General features: G+C 38.7%; 1 protein-coding gene across 9 annotated transcripts in view; it reads right to left on the minus strand.

The window, feature by feature from the left end:
- The window catches only part of LOC133547081 (ankyrin-2-like), a 150,679-nt gene that overhangs the window by 72,102 nt on the left and 55,999 nt on the right, over positions 1 to 22,578 (minus strand). For all 9 annotated transcript variants that reach the window (XM_061892879.1, XM_061892880.1, XM_061892877.1 and 6 more), the window contains 6 exons: positions 21,980 to 22,078; positions 11,956 to 12,054; positions 5,490 to 5,687; positions 5,293 to 5,391; positions 3,373 to 3,471; positions 3,199 to 3,297 (listed from right to left, as the gene is read on the minus strand). In XM_061892879.1, coding sequence (XP_061748863.1) covers positions 3,199 to 3,297; positions 3,373 to 3,471; positions 5,293 to 5,391; positions 5,490 to 5,687; positions 11,956 to 12,054; positions 21,980 to 22,078 — 693 coding nt within the window. The remainder of the gene's footprint in view (positions 1 to 3,198; positions 3,298 to 3,372; positions 3,472 to 5,292; positions 5,392 to 5,489; positions 5,688 to 11,955; positions 12,055 to 21,979; positions 22,079 to 22,578) is intronic.

The following is a 22,578-nucleotide window of genomic DNA, read 5'->3' on the forward strand; positions in this document are numbered from 1 at the left end:
ACCAAGTTTTTAAGCTTTTCAGGTGGAATTCTTTCCCATTCTTGCTTGATGTACAGCTTAAGTTGTGGTATTTTATGCTGCAAAATGCGCCACACATTTTCAACGGGAGACAGGTCTGGACTACAGGCAGGCCAGTCTAGTACGCGCACTCTTTTACTACGAAGCCAGGCTGTTGTAACATGCAGAATGTAGCTTGGCATTGTCTTGCTAAAATAAGCAGGGGCGTCCATGAAAAAGACATTGCTTGGATGGCACCAAAACCTGTATGTACCTTTCAGCATTAACAGTGCCTTCACAGATGTGTAAGTTACCCATGCCAAGGGCACTAATGCACCCCCATACCATCACGGATGCTGCCTTTTGAACTGCGCACCTTCGCACAGTCCGGATGGTTCTTTTCCTCTTTGCTCCGGAGGACAAAACGTTCACAGTTTTCAAAAACAAGTGGAAATCTGGACTTGTCAGACCACAGAACACTTTTCCACTATGTATTAGTCCATCTTAGATGAGCTCGGGCCCAGCGAAGCCGGCGGCCTTTCTGGGTCTTGTTGATAAATTGGCTTTTACACACTGATGTCCTTTGTTGATGCAGTACCGCCTGAGGGATCGAAGGTCCCTAATATCATCGCTTACGTGCACTGATTTCTCCAGATTCTTTGAACTTTTTGATATTACGGACCGTAGATGGTGAAATCCCTAAATTCCTTGCAATTTAGATGGGCTCGGGCCCAGCCAAGCCGGCGGCGTTTCTGGGTGTTGCTGATAACTGGCTTTGGCTTTCCATTGCAGAGTTTTAACTTGCACTTAAAGATGTAATGACCAACTGTAGTTACTGACAGTGGTTTTATGAAGTGTTCCTGAACCCATGTGGTGATATCTTTTACACACTGATGTTGTTTGTTGAGGCAGTACCGCCTGAGGGATCGAAGGTCCTTAATATCATCGCTTATATGCAGTGATTTCTCCAGATTCTCTGAATTTTTGATATTACTGTCCGTAGATGGTGAAATCCCTAAATTCCTTTTAATAGCTGATTGTGAAACGTTGTCTTAAACTGTTGGGCAATTTTAAATAAACGATAAATGGGTTGTACTTGTATAGCGCTTTTCTACCTTCAAGGTACTAATTTTCTCACGCATTTGTTCACAAAGTGGTGACTCTCGCCCCGTCCTGGTTTGTGATTGACTGACTGAGCATTTCATGGAAGCTGCTTTTATACCCAATAATGGTACCCACCTATTTTCCAATTAGCCTGTTCACCTGTGGGATTTTCCAAATAAGTGTTTGATGAGCATTTTTCAACTTTCTCAGTCTTTTTTGCCACTTGCGCCAGCTTTTTTGAAAAATGTTGCAGGCATCAAATTGCAAATAAGCTATTATTTGCAAAAAATAACTTTTTTTAGTTCGAAAGTTACGTATCTTGTCTTTGAAGTCTATTCAATTGAATATAAATTGAAAATGATTTGCAAATCATTGTATTCTGCTTTTATTTACCATTTGCCAACTTTACTGGTTTTGGGTTTTGTACAAATGTATTGCTCTAAAAACGACTACATAGTTCATAGTCGTCATTAAAGGGGAACATTATCACCAGACCTATGTAAGCGTCAATATATACCTTGATGGTGCAGAAAAAAGACTGTATTTTTTTAACCGATTTCGGAACTCTAAATGGGTGAATTTTGCCGAATTAAACGCCTTTCTGTTTATCGCTCTGGAGGCGATGAAGTCAGAACGTGACGTCGCCGAGGTAATACAGCCGCCATTTTCATTTTCAACACATTGTAAACATTGGGTCTCAGCGCTGTTATTTTCCGTTTTTTCGACAATTTTTTGGAACCTTGGAGACATCATGCCTCGTCGGTGTGTTGTCGGAGGGTGTAACAACACTAACAGGGAGGGATTCAAGTTGCACCACTGACAGGAAGATGCGAAAGTGTCTCTGCCGCCAGACCCCCATTGAATGTGCTGAAGTGTCTCCACTTTTTACCGGCAATGACAGACATGGCACAGAGATGTATGGATAACCTGCAGATGCATTTGCAACGATAAAGTCAACGAAATCACAAAGGTGAGTTTTGTTGATGTTGACTTATGTGCTAATCAGACATATTTGGTCGTGGCGTGACTGCCAGCTAATCGATGCTAACATGCTACGCTAATCGATGCTAACATGCTATTTACCGGCGGTGCTAAAGCAGACATGGCACAAAGATGTATGGATAACCTGCAGATGCATTTGCAACGATAAAGTCAACAAAATAACAGAGGTGAGTTTTGTTGATGTTGACTTTTGTGCTAATCAGACATATTTGGTCGCGGCGTGACTGCCAGCTAATCGATGCTAACATGCTGCGCTAATCGATGCTAACATGGTATTTATCGGCGGTGCTAAGGCAGACATGGCACAGAGATGTATGGATAACCTGCAGATGCATTTGCAACGATAAAGTCAACAAAATCACAAAGGTGAGTTTTGTTGATGTTGACTGCCAGCTAATTGATGCTAACATGCTACGCTAAGTGATACTTACATGCTATTGACCGGCGGTGCTAAAGCAGACATGGCACAGAGATGTATGGATAACCTGCAGATGCATTTGCAACTATATTACGTTTCCTTCCACCCACATTTAATGCGAAAAAAACACTTACCAATCGACGGATTTAAGTTGCTCCAGTGTCACAAGATGCGAAAGTCCTGATCGTTTGGTCTACACATTTTACCGGCGATGCTAACGCAGCTATTCGGCCATGCTATGGCTATGAATAGCGTCAATAGCTATTCGCTCAATAGCTTCAGTTTCTTTTTCAATATTTTCATACTCCAACAATCCATTTCAATACATGCGTAATCTGTTGAATCGCTTAAATCGCTGAAATCCGAGTCTGAATCCGAGCTAATGTCGCTATATCTTGCTGTGTTTGTTTACATTGGCAGCACTGTATGACGTCACAGGGAAATGGATAGTCGCATCGCAAATAGCGAAAATCAAGGACTTTAAAGCTTTTTTAGGAATATTCCGAGACCGGTAAAATTTTGAAAAAAACTTCAAAAAGTACAACAAGCCACTGGGAACTGATTTTTATTGTTTTTAACCCTTTTGAAATTGTGATAATGTTCCCCTTTAAAAACTAGTTGTAGGAAGAAAATTTCGAAGCACAGTATTGTCAAATAATATTTTCTAGCGTACTCACCCGAGCTCTGGCGTCTACCATGGCTCCGTTTCTTAGCAGACAGCGAACCACCTCCACCTGGCCTGCCCGGACGGCCATGTGTAGCGATGTTTCTCCACGCTAAGCCAAAATGCACTCGTATAAAAGCTGTTTATGATATGTATTTAAAAAAAAAACAACTTATAAAAGACTTACAATGTTACTCCTATCCGGAGAGGCTCCGTTTTGCAGCAGCAACAAGACGATGTTCAGGTGACCCATGAAGGCGGCCACGTGGATGGGAGTCAATCCAGACTGGACACAAGAACAAAGAACAACTGTACTAGCTTGTAAATTAAACATTCTTGTAGGATTACCACTTAAATACTTTAAATAGATTTGACCAATCCAAGACCAAAACTAGACCTGAGAGATCTAAGTCCAAGACTGGTCACCCACAACTGCGGTCCTCTCCAAGGTTTTTCATAGTCATCCACATTGACGTCCCTCTGGGTTGTGAGTTTTTCCTTGCCCTCATGTGGGCTCTGCACCGAGGATGTCATTGTGGCTTGTGCAGCCCTTTGAGACACTAGTAATTTAGGGCTATGTAAAGAAACATGGATTGATTGATCAAGACCATTGAGTGTTTTTATAGCCGCACCTTGAAAGTCCGAGACAAGAAGAGGTATACGATATCATCATTGCCAAATTTGAACCTGATACAATATTTTAAAGGCCTACCGAAGCCCACTACTACCGACCACGCAGTCTGATAGTTTATATATCAATGATGAAATATTAACATTGCATCACATGCCAATACGGCCGCTTTAGTTTACTAAATTGCAATTTTAAATTAAAAACGTCGCGGAATGATTACGCTTATGTTGACGCGTGCTTGTGACGTTATTGGTTGTAGCGGACATTTCATCCCAGCACCACTCACGGCTAAAAGTCGTCCGATTCAATCGCATAATTACACAGTATTTTGGACATATGTGTTGCTGAATCTTTTGCCATTTGTTCAATTAATAATGGAGACGTCAAAGAAGAATGCTGTTGGTGGAAAGCGGTGGATTAGCAACCAAAACACAGCCGGTGTTCCTTTGTTTGTTGTGAAGCTTTACTATGGAACAGTGAACATGTTTAGCAACTACATGTCAACCGGCAGGTTTCGGGGAGAAAATTGTGGTAATAAGTCGGCTCTTGCCATAAAGATGAGCGGAGCTTGTGTCGTTCTTCCTGCAGCTGTCAAAGAGGCAGCTGGGACTTTCTTGGCTCCTCCATGGGTTCTCTCAGAGACACTGGCGGTCACCACACCCCTCCGACTTTCAGGTATGACTTTATAATATCACTAAAACACTAGTAACACAATAAGTAGATAAGGGATTTTCCAGACCTGATATATATTTTACAGCCCGGCCCTCAGCTACATTTTTTTAACCCAATGGGGCCCCCTAGTCAAAAAGCTTGGGGACCCTTTCCATAGTCGATACGCTTCTTGGGACATTAATCCTCCAAAGTAGTGTAAAGTTCTTACTTATATCTGTCATTAAACTCGCCATGAAAGCGCTAAAACATTCCAGTGTAGTGAGTTTATATTATACACTCAAGGAACTTCAGTTATTAGAGAGTTCCGGTCAGACGGTTGTTCTTTGGACACATTTACCGGGTATTAGAAGATGCTGCTCCGTTATCGACTTACGTAAAGTCTGAGTGTCATTAAAACAGTTAGCGCCACCTTTTTGACACTTCTTCCACTCCCGTCCTTGCACGCTACACCGCTGCAACAAAGATGACGGGGAGAAGACGCTGCTGAAGGTGAGCCACTTAAATAAGATCGCCCACAAAACGGCGCATCCGGAAACAACTGTCAGAAAGCGGCTTGAAGATGGTCTGTTAAACATCATCATGCAACATTTTGACTATAGAACTACAATTTCATGTTATGTACACCACAAGGGAAAATAATAATATGACTCCTTTTTTGCACCCTATAATCCGGTGCGCCTTAAATATGAAAAAGATAGAAAATAGACCATTCATTGGCAGTGCGCCATATAATCCGGTGCGCCCAATGGTCCGGGAAATACGGTACATTCCCACAATATTTATTTTCTTTTAATAATAAATCACCTCTGTAATGGCCTGAATGGAGGCGCCGTATTTGACCAGCAACTCCATGACTTTAACTCGGTTCTTCTTGCAGGCTATGTGTAGCGGCGTAAAACCATTCTGGGGGCAAAAACAGACAAGACAAACTACGTTATTATTTTTATTATTATTATTATCATTATTATTGTCGTATTTAATCCCTTTGTGTGCTGAAATACCAAAGCCCGGGTGTTGGGGTTGGCTCTCTTGTCCAGGAGCAGCTTGGTGACTTTGTAATGTCCACAGTGCGCCGCCACGTGAAGTGCGGTCAGATAGTCCAAGGTCACGTCGCCAATGGGCACTTTGTGTTCCAGAAGGTGTTTGACACATTCTGCATGGTCACCTTGCGCCGCCATGTGGAGGGGAGACAGGCCGTTCTGTCATTTTCATTTGGAAAAAACAAACAAAAACAAATTATTAAAAATATAAATTATATTCTTGTTGCATACTTTACTTCAATAAACAAGTCTTTATTGGGGGTTAAAAATGATAGCTACGTTATCGTAACTCATCTTTGGTGTATTTAAAAAAAAAAGATTGAAAATCTAAAAAGATAGGAACATTTTTTGTTGTTGTTTTAGTATGTTTTTTGTTTGAGGACAAACCTTCCCAATTGTTAGAAATCCCACTGTTTAATATGTTTGTGTGTATGCTTCATTTGGTGAAGATCGTTTTGTCCTATTAATTTCAGCGGATCTTGAACCCACCATAGTGTGGACTGTGATGCAACAGTAAAATCTTCCACTCCTTGTTTGTCTCTTTTTGTCCACCAAATGTTTTCTACTGTGCGGGAAGGCACAAAGATGATAGCTACGTTATCTTAACTCATCTTTAGTGCATTTTTTAAAAAATGGTTGAAAATGGAAAAAGATGGGAACATTTTTGTTGTTGTTTTAGTATGTTTTTTGTTTAACGACAAACCTTCCCGATTGTTAAAATCCCACGGTTTAACATGTTAGTGTGTACGCTTCATTTGTTGGAAATCGTTTTTTCCAAATCATTTTGGCGGTTCTTGAACCCACCATAGCACAGTGATGCAACAGTAAAATCTCCCACTCCTTCTTTGTCTCATTTTGTCCACCAAACGTTTTATACTGTGCGTGAATAGACAAAGATGATAGCTACGTTATCGTAACTCACCTTTTGTGCATTTTTTAAAAAAATATTGAAAATTGAAAGATGGGAACATTTTTGTTGTTGTTTTAGTATGTTTTTTGTTTGAGGACAAACCTTCCCAATTGTTAAAAATCCCACTGTTTAATATGTTTGTGTGTATGCTTCATTTGGTGAACATAGTTTTGTCCTACTAATTTCGCCGGTTCTTGGACCCACCATAGTGTGGACTGTGATGCAACACTAAAATCTTCTATTCCTTCTTTGTCTCATTTTGTCCACCAAATATTTTATATTGTGCGTGAATGCACAAAGATGATAGCTATGTTATCGTAACTCATCTCTAGTGCATTTTTTGAAAAATGATTGGAAATGGAAAAAGATAGGAACATTTTTTGTTGCTGTTTTAGTATGTTTTTTGTTTGAAGACAAACCTTCCCAATTGTTAAAAGCCCACTGTTTTAATATGTTTGTGTGTACGCTTCATTTGTTGAAAATCGTTTTTCCCACTTATTTTGGCGGTTCTTGAACCCACCATAGTGTGGACTGTGATGCAACAGTAAAATCTTCCATTCCTTCTTTGTCTCATTTTGTCCACCAAATGTTGTATACTGTGGGTGAATGCACAAAGATGATAGCTATGTTATCGAAACACATCTTTAATGCATTTTTTAAAAAAAGGATTGAAATGTAAAAAGATGGGGGAAATTTTTTGTAGTTGTTTTAGTACGTTTTTTGTTTAAGGACAAACCTTCCCAATTGTTAAAAGCCCACTGTTTAACATGTTTGTGTATACGCTTCATTCGTTGAAAATCGTTTTGTCCAACTAATTTTGGCAGTTCTTGAACCCACCATAGTGTGGACTGTGATGCAACAGTAAAATCTCCCACTCCTTCTTTGTCACATGATTGAAAATAGAAAGATGGGAACATTTTTGTTGTTTTTTTAGTATGTTTTTTGTTTGAGGACAAACCTTCCCAATTGTTAAAAATCCCACTGTTTGATATGTTTGTGTGTATGCTTCATTTGGTGAACATAGTTTTGTCCTACTAATTACGCCGGTTCTTGGACCCACCATAGTGTGGACTGTGATGCAACACTAAAGTCTTGTATTCCTTCTTTGTCTCATTTTGTCCACCAAATGTTGTACACTGTGCGTGAATGCACAAAGATTATAGCTACGTTATCGTAACTCATTTTTAGTGCATTTTTTTTTTAATTATTGAAAATGGAAAAAGATAGGAACATTTTTTGTTGTTGTTTTAGTATGTTTTTTGTTTGAGGACAAACCTTCCCAATTGTTAGAAATCCCACTGTTTAATATGTTTGTGTGTACGCTTCAATTGGTGAACATCGTTTTGTCCCACTAATTTCGGCGGTTCTTGAACCCACCATAGTGTGTACTGTGATGCAACAGTAAAATCTTCCGTTCCTTCTTTGTCTCATTTTGTCCACCAAATGTTTTATATTGTGCGTGAATGCACAAAGATGATAGCTACGTTATCAAAACTCATCTTTAGCGCATTTTTAAAAAAATGGTTGAAAATGGAAAAAGATGGGAACATTTTTGTTGTTGTTTTAGTATGTTTTTTGTTTGAGGACAAACCTTCCCAATTGTTAAAAGCCCACTGTTTAACATGTTTGTTTGTACGCTTCATTTGTTGAAAATCATTTTTTCCAACTAATTTTGGCCGCTCTTGAACCCACCATAGTGTGGACTGTTATGCAACCGTAAAATCTTCCACTCCTTCTGTGTCTCATTTTGTCCACCAAATGTTTTATACTGTGCGTGAATGCACAAAGATGATAGCTATGTTATCGAAACACATCTTTAATGCATTTTTTATAAAAGGATTGAAATGTAAAAAGATGGGGGAAATTTTTTGTTGTTGTTTTAGTATGTTTTTTGTTTAAGGACAAACCTTCCCAATTGTTAAAAGCCCACTGTTTAATATGTTTGTGTGCACGCTTCATTTGGTGAACATCGTTTTGTCCCACTAATTTCGGCGGTTGTTGAACCCACCATAGTGTGGACTGTGATGCAACAGTAAAATCTTCCATTCCTACTTTGCCCCATTTTGTCCACCACATTTTTTATATTGTGCGTGAATGCACAAAAATGATAGCTACGTTTTCGTAACTCATCTTTAGTGCATTTTTTATAAAAGGATTGAAAAAGGAAAAAGATAGGAACATTTTTTGTTGTTGTTTTAGTATGGTTTTTTTTTGAGGACAAACCTTCCCAATTGTTAGAAATCCCACTGTTTAATATGTTTTTGTATATGGTTCATTGGGTGAACATCGTTTTGTCCCACTAATTTTGGGGGTTCTTGAACGCACCATAGTGTGGACTGTGATGCAACAGTAAAATCTTCCATTCCTTCTTTGTCTCATTTTGTCCACCAAATGTTTTATACTGTGCGTGAATGCACAAAGATGACAGCTACGTTATCGTAACTCATCTTTAGTGCATTTTTTGAAAAATGATTGAAAATGGAAAAAGATAAGAACTTTTTTTGTTGTTGTTTTAGTATGTTTTTTGTTTAAGGACAACCCTTCCCAATTGTTAAAAGCCCACTGTTTAATATGTTTGTGTGTACGCTTCATTTGGTGAACATTGTTTTGTCCCACTAATTTCGGCGGTTCTTGAACCCACCATAGTGTGGACTGTGATGCAACAGTAAAATCTTTCATTCCTTCTTTGTCTCATTTTGTCCACCAAATGTTTTATACTGTGCGTGAATGCACAAAGATGATAGCTACGTTATCGTAACTCATCTCTAGTGCATTTTTTAAAAGAGGATTGAAAATGGAAAAAGATGGGATTTTTGTTGTTATTTTAGAATGTTTTTTGTTTGAGGACAAACCTTCCCAATTGTCAAAAATCCCACTGTTTAATATGTTTGTGTGTATGCGTCTTTTGGTGAACATAGTTTTGTCCTACTAATTTTGGCGGTTCCTGAACCCACATTAGTGTGGACTGTGATGCAACAGTAAAATCTTCCAGTCCTTTGTCTCATTTTGTCCACCAAATGTTTTGTACTGTGCAAGAATGCACAAAAATGATAGTAATGTTATCGAAACTCATCTTTAATGCATTTTTTTTTAAAAAGGATTGAAAATGTAAAAACATCGGGGAATTTTATTTGTTGTTGTTTTAGTATGTTTTTTTGTTTGAGGGTAAACCTTCCCAATTGTTAAAAGCCCACTGTTTAATATGTTCGTGTGTACGCTTCATTTGTTGAACATAGTTTTTCCCCACTAATTTTGGCGGCTCTTGGACCCACCTAGTGTGGACTGTGATGCAACAGTAAAATCTTCCAGTCCTTCTTTGTCTCATTTTGTCCACCAAATGTTTTATACTGTGCGTGAATACACAAAGGTCAACTTTGTTGATATTATTGACTTGTCGGAGTGCTAATCAGGCATATTCGTTCAGCTAATCAATGCTAACGTGCTATTTAGGCTAGCTGTATGTACATATTGCATCATTATAACTTTTTTGTAGGTATATTTGAGCTCATTGTACTTTTAACCTCCTTGTATATAATTTAGTTTGCATGTCTCAAGACACATTATCTGTATGTAATATTAGTTTTTTTTGTGTGCCATGTTGTTCCAGACCACAGCAAACATCACCTAGCTTGCCAAAGATTGTAATAAATTTATTGGACACACACATTTATACCTTTGTCCAATAAAAGCCAGTAATTTCCAGGAGTTATCTCACATTCTGAGTAGCCTCAGATTTAATGATGTTTTTTTAATGTTGTAAAAATGCCTAGAATAATTATAAAATTTCAACATTTTTGTCAACGAAGATTTGCTTCAGCCTGCAACACATAGTCATTTTTATAGTAGGCTTATATAACTAATATTGACATTTATATAATGTATTTATGGCTTTGATTTTTTTCTTGTATTTTTGGTTCAATATGGCTATTTCAACGTTTCGGGTTTTCATTTTCTTTACTTCATTCATGTGAAATTACGGCTTTTTCTTCAAATTAAAACTTACTAATACATTTCCATAAATTGAAAAATGTTTTTTTTTTAATTTAGCGACATGTAATAAAAATTCCCTTATTGGAATGGAGCAGAACAAAACACCTCTAACAGTTTGTGCTGGCGGCATGTACTAAACAATGAACAGGCGCCGTCTGACAAAATGTGCTGGAAGATACACCTTCCTCAACAGGTGAGGACAACTGCTCTCACAACAGAGGTAAAGTCAGTTACAACTAAAAAAAGGAAGTAGAACAAGGACAACTGGGGCACAAACAGGGAATGTTACAAAACAAGCAAGAATAAAGAACAGCGTCTAAAGAACAGACTTTATTCACACACAAAAAAAAAAAATCAGTTAAACTAAATTCTTGTATAATTGCAATACCAGCAAATTTTTTTTTTTCAAAAAGTTACTTTTGTCAAGGACCGGACTGAGTAGGTTACAATGTGCAATACTTCAACTTTAGTCACTTAAAGTAGGACATAATCCTACTTTTACCAATAATGTGAAATTATTTTGACTTTGTTTTGGTAAAACTACATGATTTTTTTATTTATTTATCCACTGTTTTGGTAAAACTACATGTTTTTTTATTTATTTATTTATCCACTGTTTTGGTAAAACTACATGTTTTTTTTTATTTATTTATCCACTGTTTTGGTAAAACTACATGTTTATTTTATTTATTTATCCACTGTTTTGGTAAAACGACATGAACGTTGTCTGTCTATCTGTGTTGGCCCTGCGATGAGGTGGCGACTTGTCCAGGGTGTACCCCGCCTTCCGCCCGATTGTAGCTGAGATAGGCGCCAGCGCCCCCCGCGACCCCGAAAGGGAATAAGCGGTAGAAAAATGGATGGATGGACATGTTTTTTTGGTTTATTTATCCACTACCTAATTCTCTGGGGTATATGTAAATGGGTTATACTTGTATAGTGCTTTTCTACCTTCAAGGTACTCAAAGCGCTTTGACACTATTTCCACATTCACCCATTCACACACACATTCACACATTGATGGAGGGAGCTGCCATGCAAGGCGTTAACCACGACTCATCAGGAGCAAGGGTGAAGTGTCTTGCTCAAGGACCTAACGGATAAGACTCGGTTGGTAGAAGGCGGGGATCGAACCGGGAACCCTCAGGTTGCTGGGACGCCCTCCCTGATATGTAATCGACGTCCTTTGCATCCGGTCTCCCCTAGAGGGGGTGGAGGGGTCATCCACATCTGCGGTCCTCTCCAAGGTTTCTCACAGTCATTCTGATTGACATCCCACTGGGTTGTGAGTTTTTCTTTGCCCTTATGTGGGATCCGAACCGAGGATGCGGTGTTGGCTTGTGCAGCCCTTTGAGACACTTGTGATTTAGGGCTGTATAAATAAACAGGGTTTGTTTGTCAGTTTGTGGGAAACATGAGGTCTGTGCCGATTTAAAACTTGAAAATGTCAGAAATGGGATAAGAAATAAGTGATTGATTGAGTGCGCTAAACGAGTGCTTTTTTTTCCTATTTCTTTTTCCCGCTACCTTGGTTCTGGCCAGCAGAGGAGCTCCTCTCTCCAGCAGCAACTCCACGACAACGTCATGTCCACTCCGGGCCGCACAATGGAGAGGAGTAAGGCCATCCTACAAAACACATCAAAAATCAGAATACGACGTTGGTAATATAACTATTATATAGCGTTGTCTGTGAAGGTTCTTATTCATCTAGGTCATGGGTCACCAACCTTTTTGAAACCAAGAGCTACGTCTTGGGTACTGATTAATGCGAAGGGCTACCAGTTTGATACACATTTTAAAAAATGCCAGAAATAGCCAATTTGCTCAATTTAAATTTAATAAATAAATCTATATATATATATATATATATATACTGTATATATATATATATATATATATATATATATATATATATAAGAAAATGGGTATTTCTGTCTGTCATTCCGTCGTACATTTTTTTTCCATTATCTGAAGTTTTTTTGCAGAAAATAAATGATGAAAAAAACACTTAATTGAACGGCTTAAAAGAGGAGAAAACAGGAAAAAATGAAAATTAAATTTTGAGACATAGTTTATCTTCAATTTCAACTCTTTAAAATACAGAATTCAAGAAGAGAAAAACGAGCTAATTCGAATCTTTTTGAAAAAATAAAAAAAATAATTTATGGAACATCATTAGTAGTTTTTCCTTATTAAGATTAATTTTAAAATTTTGATGACATGTTTTAAATAGGTTAAAATCCAATGTGCATTATGTTAGAATATATAACAAATAGGACCATGCTATATTTCTAACAAGAACAAATCATTATTTCTTGTGGATGTTCCAGAACAAAAATGTTAAAATAAATTCAAAATACTTTGAAATAAGATTTAAAGTTGATACTAAAAATTTTCTAGATTTGCCACAATATTTTTTTTACATTTTAATCATAATAAGTTTGAAGTAATATTTCACAAATATTCTTTGTCGAAAAAACAGAAGCTAAAATGAAGAATTAAATTAAAATGTATTTACCATTCTTTACAATAAAAAAAAATAAAATACTTGATCATTGATTTAAATTGTCAGGAAAGTAGAGGAAAAAATTTAAAAGGTAAAAAGGTATATGTGTTCAAAAGTCCTAAAATCATTTTTAAGGTTGTATTTTTTTCCCTAAAATTGTCTTTCCGAAAGTTATAAGAAACAAAGTAAAACAATAAATGAATTTATTCAAACAAGTGAAGACCAAGTCTTTAAAACATTTTCTTGGATTTTAAAATTCTATTTGAGTTTTGTCTCTCTTAGAAATTGAAAATGTCGAGCAAAGTGAGACCAGCTTGCTAGTAAATAAATACAATTTAAAAAATAGAGGCAGCTCGCTGGTGTCATGCCTGTAAATCAGGTTTATGTTTGGTCATGTTCTGTTTTGTTTTTGGACTCTTGCTTCACATTTTGCACTTCCTGGTTTTGTTTGTTTCCATGCCAACCCATTAGTTTCCACCTGGTCCCCGTAGTCACGCCCCGATCCTCAGCCTCTCACACCTGGTTCTAATTACCACAGCAGTATTTAAGTCATTTGTTTTCCTTTCCTCGGCCTGGCTTCTTTACCTAGTGGACTGTGTTGAATACTCATGACCACGCACCTACCTTTCCTTGCCGGACCCTCATGCTTTGCCACGCTATTTGTTTGACCACGCCACATAAGACTTCTTTGTTTATATACCTCCGTGCTAGTTTTTGGTTTGCCATGTGCCTTTTATAGTATCTTCTGTTTGTTTTGTATATAGTATTGCCATTGTGCTGTTTTTGTTCTAAGTTTTAGCATAGATTATTATCCGCCATCGAGCGTGCTTTTGTTTTGCCTTTTTGTATTATAGTGTATAAATGAAAACCATGTACTTACATTCACGTCTCGCCCATTCGAATCATCCTTTGCGTAGAAGAAGCGAAATAAAGCCATGTCACAGTCCTGACAACTGGTAAGTGCTGCTATTTTTAGAACAGGCCAGCGGGCGACTCATCTGGTCCTTACGGGCTACCTGGTGCCCGCGGGCACCGCGTTGGTGACCCCTGCTCTAGGGCATTGTCATCTCGAGGTGTTTAATCGTTCGCAACTGGACTGGTCTTGGAAGACTCATCCGAGTAGACTTCATCAGTTCGTGCTCATAGACTTAGATTGGTCACATCTAGTCTTAGACTTAGATTGGTCAGATCTAGCCATAGACTCAGATTGGTCAGATCTAGTCCAAACGGTTGGAGCCAAAACCCCAAATATTTATACTCCAAAAAGCCAGTAGAGTGTGCCTGGGCAAGGATGGTTTCGCCCTACGGTAATGAGAAAAACAACTGTTGAGGTGCAAACAAACACTCCTAACTGTCAAATCCAAAGGCAGTCTGTGGAGAGGCAGAGCCGGCAGTCCGACAGAGACGCAGGGCACGCCGTAGCCCGGCCCAAGATGGCGGCGAGTAGGCGGGGACGGTGAGCGAGTGGCGAGGCAGGCTGCGCCGGGAGCCGTGGATCGCGCACCTGGGGACAACTTAGTAATCCTCTCGCACTGTATAAAAGGGGGACAGCTGTGAACGTCGGCGAGAGAGGCTGAGAGACTGGAAGGAGCCAGAAGGAGGCTGACAAGGAGGAGGAGAGCCAGAGGCAGACGACGAGCGAGCGGAGAAGAGGAGCTGAAAAGCGACCTGGACTGAGGTTTTTATTTGAAAAAATAAACAGTCACAACCCTGCTCAACGAGTTCCCTCTTTGGTCTTAGGATTGTTTGTTTGCATCTCAACAGTTGTTTTTCTTAATTCGATAGAGCGAAACCATCCTTGCCCAGGCACACCCTGCTGGTTATGGAGTATAACATATTTGGGGTTTTGGCAACAGCCGCTGGACTGGATCTGACCAATCCAAGTCTAAGACTAGAAGAGACCAATCCAAGCCTAAGACTAGAAGTGACCAATCAAAGTCTGAGACTAGAAGTGACCAATCCAAGTCTGAGACTAGAAGTGACCAATCCAAGTCTAAGACTACATCTGACCAATCTAAGTCTAAAACTACATTTGACCAATCTAAGTCTAAAACTACATTTGACCAATCTAAGTCTAAAACTACATTTGACCAATCTAAGTCTAAAACTACATTTGACCAATCTAAGTCTAAAACTACATTTGACCAATCTAAGTCTAAAACTACATTTGACCAATCTAAGTTTAAAACTACATTTGACCAATCTAAGTTTAAAACTACATTTGACCAATCTAAGTCTAAGACTACATTTGACCAATGTAAGTCTAAGACTACATTTGACCAATCTAAGTCTAAGACTACATTTGACCAATCTAAGTCTAAGACTACATTTGATCAATCTAAGTCTAAGACTACATTTGACCAATCTAAGTCTAAGACTACATTTGACCAATCTAAGTCTAAGACTACATTTGACCAATCTAAGTCTAAGACTACATTTGACCAATCTAAGTCTAAGACTACATTTGACCAATCTAAGTCTAAGACTACATTTGACCAATGTAAGTCTAAGACTACATTTGACCAATCTAAGTCTAAGACTACATTTGACCAATCTAAGTCTAAGACTACATTTGACCAATCTAAGTCTAAGACTACATTTGACCAATCTAAGTCTAAGACTACATTTGACCAATCTAAGTCTAAGACTACATTTGACCAATCTAAGTCTAAGACTACATTTGACCAATCTAAGTCTAAGACTACATTTGACCAATCTAAGTCTAAGACTACATTTGACCAATCTAAGTCTAAGACTACATTTGACCAATCTAAGTCTGACTTGATCCGACCAATCTAAGTCTGACTTGATCCGACCAATCTAAGTCAAGACTAGATCTGACCAATATAAGACTATGACTAGATCTGACCAATATAAGACTATGACTAGATCTGACTAATCTAAGACAAGATCTGACCAATCTAAGACTATGACTAGATCTGACCAATCTAAGTCTAGATCTGACCAATCTAACACTATGACTAGATCTGACCAATCCATTACTATTACTACATCTGACCATTACTACATCTGGGGCAGCATAGCTCGGTTGGTAGAGTGGCCGTGCCAGCAACTTGAGGGTTGCAGGTTCGATTCCCGCTTCCGCCATCCTAGTCACTGCCGTTGTGTCCTTGGGCAAGACACTTTACCCACCTGCTCCCAGTGCCACCCACACTGGTTTAAATGTAACTTAGATATTGGGTTTCACTATGTAAAGCGCTTTGAGTCACTAGAGAAAAGCGCTATATAAATATAATTCACTTCACTTCACTTCACCAATCTAAGTCTAAGACCAGACCTGACTAATCTAAGACTATGACTAGAGACTAGATCTGACTAATCCAAGACTATGACTAGATCTGACTAATCTAAGACTATGACTAGATCTGACTAATCTAAGACTATGACTAGATCTGACTAATCTAAGACTATGACTAGATCTGACCAATCTAAGACTATGACTAGATCTGACCAATCTAAGACTATGACTAGATCTGACCAATCTGAGACTATGACTAGATCTGACCAATCTAAGACTATGACTAGATCTGACCAATCTAAGTCTAAAACTTCATCTGACCAATCTAAGTCTAAAACTTCATCTGACCAATCTACGTCCGACTTGATCTGACCAATCTAAGTCTGACTTGATCTGACCAATCTAAGTCTGACTTGATCCGACCAATCTAAGTCTGACTTGATCCGACCAATCTAAGTCTGACTTGATCCGACCAATCTAAGTCAAGACTAGATCTGACCAATATAAGACTATGACTAGATCTGACCAATATAAGACTATGACTAGATCTGACTAATCTAAGACAAGATCTGACCAATCTAAGACTATGACTAGATCTGACCAATCTAAGTCTAGATCTGACCAATCTAACACTATGACTAGATCTGACCAATCCATTACTATTACTACATCTGACCATTACTACATCTGGGGCAGCATAGCTCGGTTGGTAGAGTGGCCGTGCCAGCAACTTGAGGGTTGCAGGTTCGATTCCCGCTTCCGCCATCCTAGTCACTGCCGTTGTGTCCTTGGGCAAGACACTTTACCCACCTGCTCCCAGTGCCACCCACACTGGTTTAAATGTAACTTAGATATTGGGTTTCACTATGTAAAGCGCTTTGAGTCACTAGAGAAAAGCGCTATATAAATATAATTCACTTCACTTCACTTCACCAATCTAAGTCTAAGACCAGACCTGACTAATCTAAGACTATGACTAGAGACTAGATCTGACTAATCCAAGACTATGACTAGATCTGACTAATCTAAGACTATGACTAGATCTGACTAATCTAAGACTATGACTAGATCTGACTAATCTAAGACTATGACTAGATCTGACCAATCTAAGACTATGACTAGATCTGACCAATCTAAGACTATGACTAGATCTGACCAATCTGAGACTATGACTAGATCTGACCAATCTAAGACTATGACTAGATCTGACCAATCTAAGTCTAAAACTTCATCTGACCAATCTAAGTCTAAAACTTCATCTGACCAATCTACGTCCGACTTGATCTGACCAATCTAAGTCTGACTTGATCTGACCAATCTAAGTCTGACTTGATCCGACCAATCTAAGTCTGACTTGATCCGACCAATCTAAGTCTGACTTGATCCGACCAATCTAAGTCTGACTTGATCCGACCAATCTAAGTCTGACTTGATCCGACCAATCTAAGTCTGACTTGATCCGACCAATCTAAGTCTGACTTGATCCGACCAATCTAAGTCTGACTTGATCCGACCAATCTAAGTCTGACTTGATCCGACCAATCTAAGTCTGACTTGATCCGACCAATCTAAGTCTGACTTGATCCGACCAATCTAAGTCTGACTTGATCCGACCAATCTAAGTCTGACTTGATCCGACCAATCTAAGTCTGACTTGATCCGACCAATCTAAGTCTGACTTGATCCGACCAATCTAAGTCTGACTTGATCCGACCAATCTAAGTCTGACTTGATCCGACCAATCTAAGTCTGACTTGATCCGACCAATCTAAGTCTGACTTGATCCGACCAATCTAAGTCTGACTTGATCCGACCAATCTAAGTCTGACTTGATCCGACCAATCTAAGTCTGACTTGATCCGACCAATCTAAGTCTGACTTGATCCGACCAATCTAAGTCTGACTTGATCCGACCAATCTAAGTCTGACTTGATCTGACCAATCTAAGTCAAGACTAGATCTGACCAATCTAAGTCAAGACTAGATCTGACCAATCTAAGTCAAGACTAGATCTGACCAATCTAAGACTATGATTAGATCTGACCAATCTAAGACTATGACTAGATCTGACCAATCTAAGACTATGACTAGATCTGACCAATCTAAGACTATGACTAGATCTGACCAATCTAAGACTATGACTAGATCTGACCAATCTAAGACTATGACTAGATCTGACCAATCCAAGACTATGACTAGATCTGACCAATCTAAGACTATGACTAGATCTGACCAATCTAAGACTATGACTAGATCTGACCAATCTAAGACTATGACTAGATCTGACCAATCTAAGACTATGACTAGATCTGACCAATCTAAGACTATGACTAGATCTGACCAATCTAAGACTATGACTAGATCTGACCAATCTAAGACTATGACTAGATCTGACCAATCTAAGACTATGACTAGATCTGACCAATCTAAGACTATGACTAGATCTGACCAATCTAAGACTATGACTAGATCTGACCAATCTAAGTCTAAAACTTCATCTGACCAATCTAAGTCTAAAACTTCATCTGACCAATCTAAGTCTGACTTGATCTGACCAATCTAAGTCTGACTTGATCTGACCAATCTAAGTCTGACTTGATCCGACCAATCTAAGTCTGTCTTGATCCGACCAATCTAAGTCTGACTTGATCCGACCAATCTAAGTCTGACTTGATCCGACCAATCTAAGTCTGACTTGATCCGACCAATCTAAGTCTGACTTGATCCGACCAATCTAAGTCAAGACTAGATCCGACCAATCTAAGTCAAGACTAGATCCGACCAATCTAAGTCAAGACTAGATCCGACCAATCTAAGTCAAGACTAGATCCGACCAATCTAAGTCAAGACTAGATCCGACCAATCTAAGTCAAGACTAGATCAGACCAATCTAAGTCAAGACTAGATCTGACCAATCTAAGTCAAGAATAGATCTGACCAATCTAAGTCAAGAATAGATCTGACCAATCTAAGTCAAGACTAGATCTGACCAATCTAAGTCAAGACTAGATCTGACCAATCTAAGTCAAGACTTGATCTGACCAATCTAAGTCAAGACTTGATCTGACCAATCTAAGTCAAGACTTGATCTGACCAATCTAAGTGAAGACTTGATCTGACCAATCTAAGTCAAGACTAGATCTGACCAATCTAAGTCAAGACTAGATCTGACCAATCTAAGTCAAGACTAGATCTGACCAATCTAAGTCAAGACTAGATCTGACCAATCTAAGTCAAGACTAGATCTGACCAATCTAAGTCAAGACTAGATCTGACCAATCTAAGTCAAGACTAGATCTGACCAATCTAAGTCAAGACTAGATCTGACCAATCTAAGTCAAGACTAGATCTGACCAATCTAAGACTATGACTAGATCTGACCAATCTAAGACTATGACTAGATCTGACCAATCTAAGACCATGACTAGATCTGACCAATCTAAGACCATGACTAGATCTGACCAATCTAAGACCATGACTAGATCTGACCAATCTAAGACCATGACTAGATCTGACCAATCTAAGACCATGACTAGATCTGACCAATCTAAGACTATGACTAGATCTGACCAATCTAAGACTATGACTAGATCTGACCAATCTAAGACTATGACTAGATCTGACCAATCTAAGACTATGACTAGATCTGACCAATCTAAGACTATGACTAGATCTGACCAATCTAAGACTATGACTAGATCTGACCAATCTAAGACTATGACTAGATCTGACCAATCTAAGTCTAAAACTTCATCTGACCAATCTAAGTCTGACTTGATCTGACCAATCTAAGTCTGACTCGATCTGACCAATCTAAGTCTGACTTGATCTGACCAATCTAAGTCTGACTTGATCTGACCAATCTAAGTCTGACTTGATCTGACCAATCTAAGTCTGACTAGATCTGACCAATCTAAGACTATGACTAGATCTGACCAATCTAAGTCTAAAACTTCATCTGACCAATCTAAGTCTGACTTGATCTGACCAATCTAAGTCTGACTTGATCTGACCAATCTAAGTCTGACTTGATCTGACCAATCTAAGTCTGACTTGATCTGACCAATCTAAGTCTGACTTGATCTGACCAATCTAAGTCTGACTTGATCTGACCAATCTAAGTCAAGACTAGATCTGACCAATCCAAGTCAAGACTAGATCTGACCAATCCAAGTCAAGACTAGATCTGACCAATCTAAGTCAAGACTAGATCTGACCAATCTAAGTCAAGACTAGATCTGACCAATCTAAGTCAAGACTAGATCCGACCAATCTAAGTCAAGACTAGATCCGACCAATCTAAGTCAAGACTAGATCCGACCAATCTAAGTCAAGACTAGATCCGACCAATCTAAGTCAAGACTAGATCCGACCAATCTAAGTCAAGACTAGATCCGACCAATCTAAGTCAAGACTAGATCCGACCAATCTAAGTCAAGACTAGATCCGACCAATCTAAGTCAAGACTAGATCCGACCAATCTAAGTCAAGACTAGATCCGACCAATCTAAGTCAAGACTAGATCCGACCAATCTAAGTCAAGACTAGATCCGACCAATCTAAGTCAAGACTAGATCCGACCAATCTAAGTCAAGACTAGATCCGACCAATCTAAGTCAAGACTAGATCCGACCAATCTAAGTCAAGACTAGATCTGACCAATCTAAGTCAAGACTAGATCTGACCAATCTAAGTCAAGACTAGATCTGACCAATCTAAGTCAAGACTAGATCTGACCAATCTAAGACTATGACTAGATCTGACCAATCTAAGACTATGACTAGATCTGACCAATCTAAGACTATGACTAAATCTGACCAATCTAAGACTATGACTAGATCTGACCAATCTAAGACTATGACTAGATCTGACCAATCTAAGACTATGACTAGATCTGACCAATCTAAGTCTAAACCTTCATCTGACCAATCTAAGTCTAAAACTTCATCTGACCAATCTAAGTCTAAAACTTCATCTGACCAATCTAAGTCTGACTTGATCTGACCAATCTAAGTCTGACTTGATCCGACCAATCTAAGTCTGACTTGATCTGACCAATCTAAGTCTGACTTGATCTGACCAATCTAAGTCAAGACTTGATCTGACCAATCTAAGTCAAGACTAGATCTGACCAATCTAAGTCAAGACTAGATCTGACCAATCTAAGTCAAGACTAGATCTGACCAATCTAAGTCAAGACTAGATCTGACCAATCTAAGTCAAGACTAGATCTGACCAATCTAAGTCAAGACTAGATCTGACCAATCTAAGTCAAGACTAGATCTGACCAATCTAAGTCAAGACTAGATCTGACCAATCTAAGTCAAGACTAGATCTGACCAATCTAAGTCAAGACTAGATCTGACCAATCTAAGTCAAGACTAGATCTGACCAATCTAAGTCAAGACTAGATCTGACCAATCTAAGTCAAGACTAGATCTGACCAATCTAAGACTATGACTAGATCTGACCAATCTAAGACTATGACTAGATCTGACCAATCTAAGACTATGACTAGATCTGACCAATCTAAGACTATGACTAGATCTGATCAATCTAAGACTATGACTAGATCTGACCAATCTAAGACTATGACTAGATCTGACCAATCTAAGACTAGAGCCGACCAATCTAAGACTAGACCTGACCAATCCAAGTCTATGAGCATGAACTGATGGAACCTACTCGGGTGAGAGACGAAATGTCTTCTTAGGCAAACCAGAAAGTCCAGTTGCGATCGATTGAATGCCCTGAGAATATTACAACCTAATTTTTCAAGCCCTTACCCTTGTTTTAGCATCGATCTGACAGCCGCGGTCCAAAAGTAAGCAGACCATGTTAGTGTTTCCTCGCTTGGACGCCACATGAAGAGGAGTGATGCCATTCTGCAAGGAAGAAATATACATATATTTGTAAATTATTTACATATAGCTTTTTATATTATAAAGTATGAACAATTTGATATCATTTTGTATTTGTTTTATATTAATTTTCATAGCCTTGGTTATTATACAATTGTCCATGCCAACAAATCAAGAAAATGCTCAAAAGTAAAGTAGGACTCTACTTTTGAAAAATTCCTAGCTCAAAGCTAATGTACATTGGATATCCCATAGACATGCTACTGATTAGCATTAGTGGTTTTACGTGGCATTTTCAACACCTCCGAATTTTGTTATCAACATTACAACCAAGATTTAAATGACAATACCGGTTCATCTAGTGTGAACCGGTATGATACCTAAAAGTATAAACACTTTGTAGGGCTCAACAACAAGAAAAGACAACTACTGCCTTGAAATTGCAACTGCAAGTCTACAACGTAACACTTGCAAATCAGACGCAGAAGTGTACGAAAACCAGATATAGAACAACTGGACCGCAC

The sequence above is a fragment of the Nerophis ophidion genome, unplaced genomic scaffold, assembly GCF_033978795.1.
Source record: "Nerophis ophidion isolate RoL-2023_Sa unplaced genomic scaffold, RoL_Noph_v1.0 HiC_scaffold_60, whole genome shotgun sequence".
NCBI lineage: Eukaryota > Metazoa > Chordata > Actinopteri > Syngnathiformes > Syngnathidae > Nerophis > Nerophis ophidion.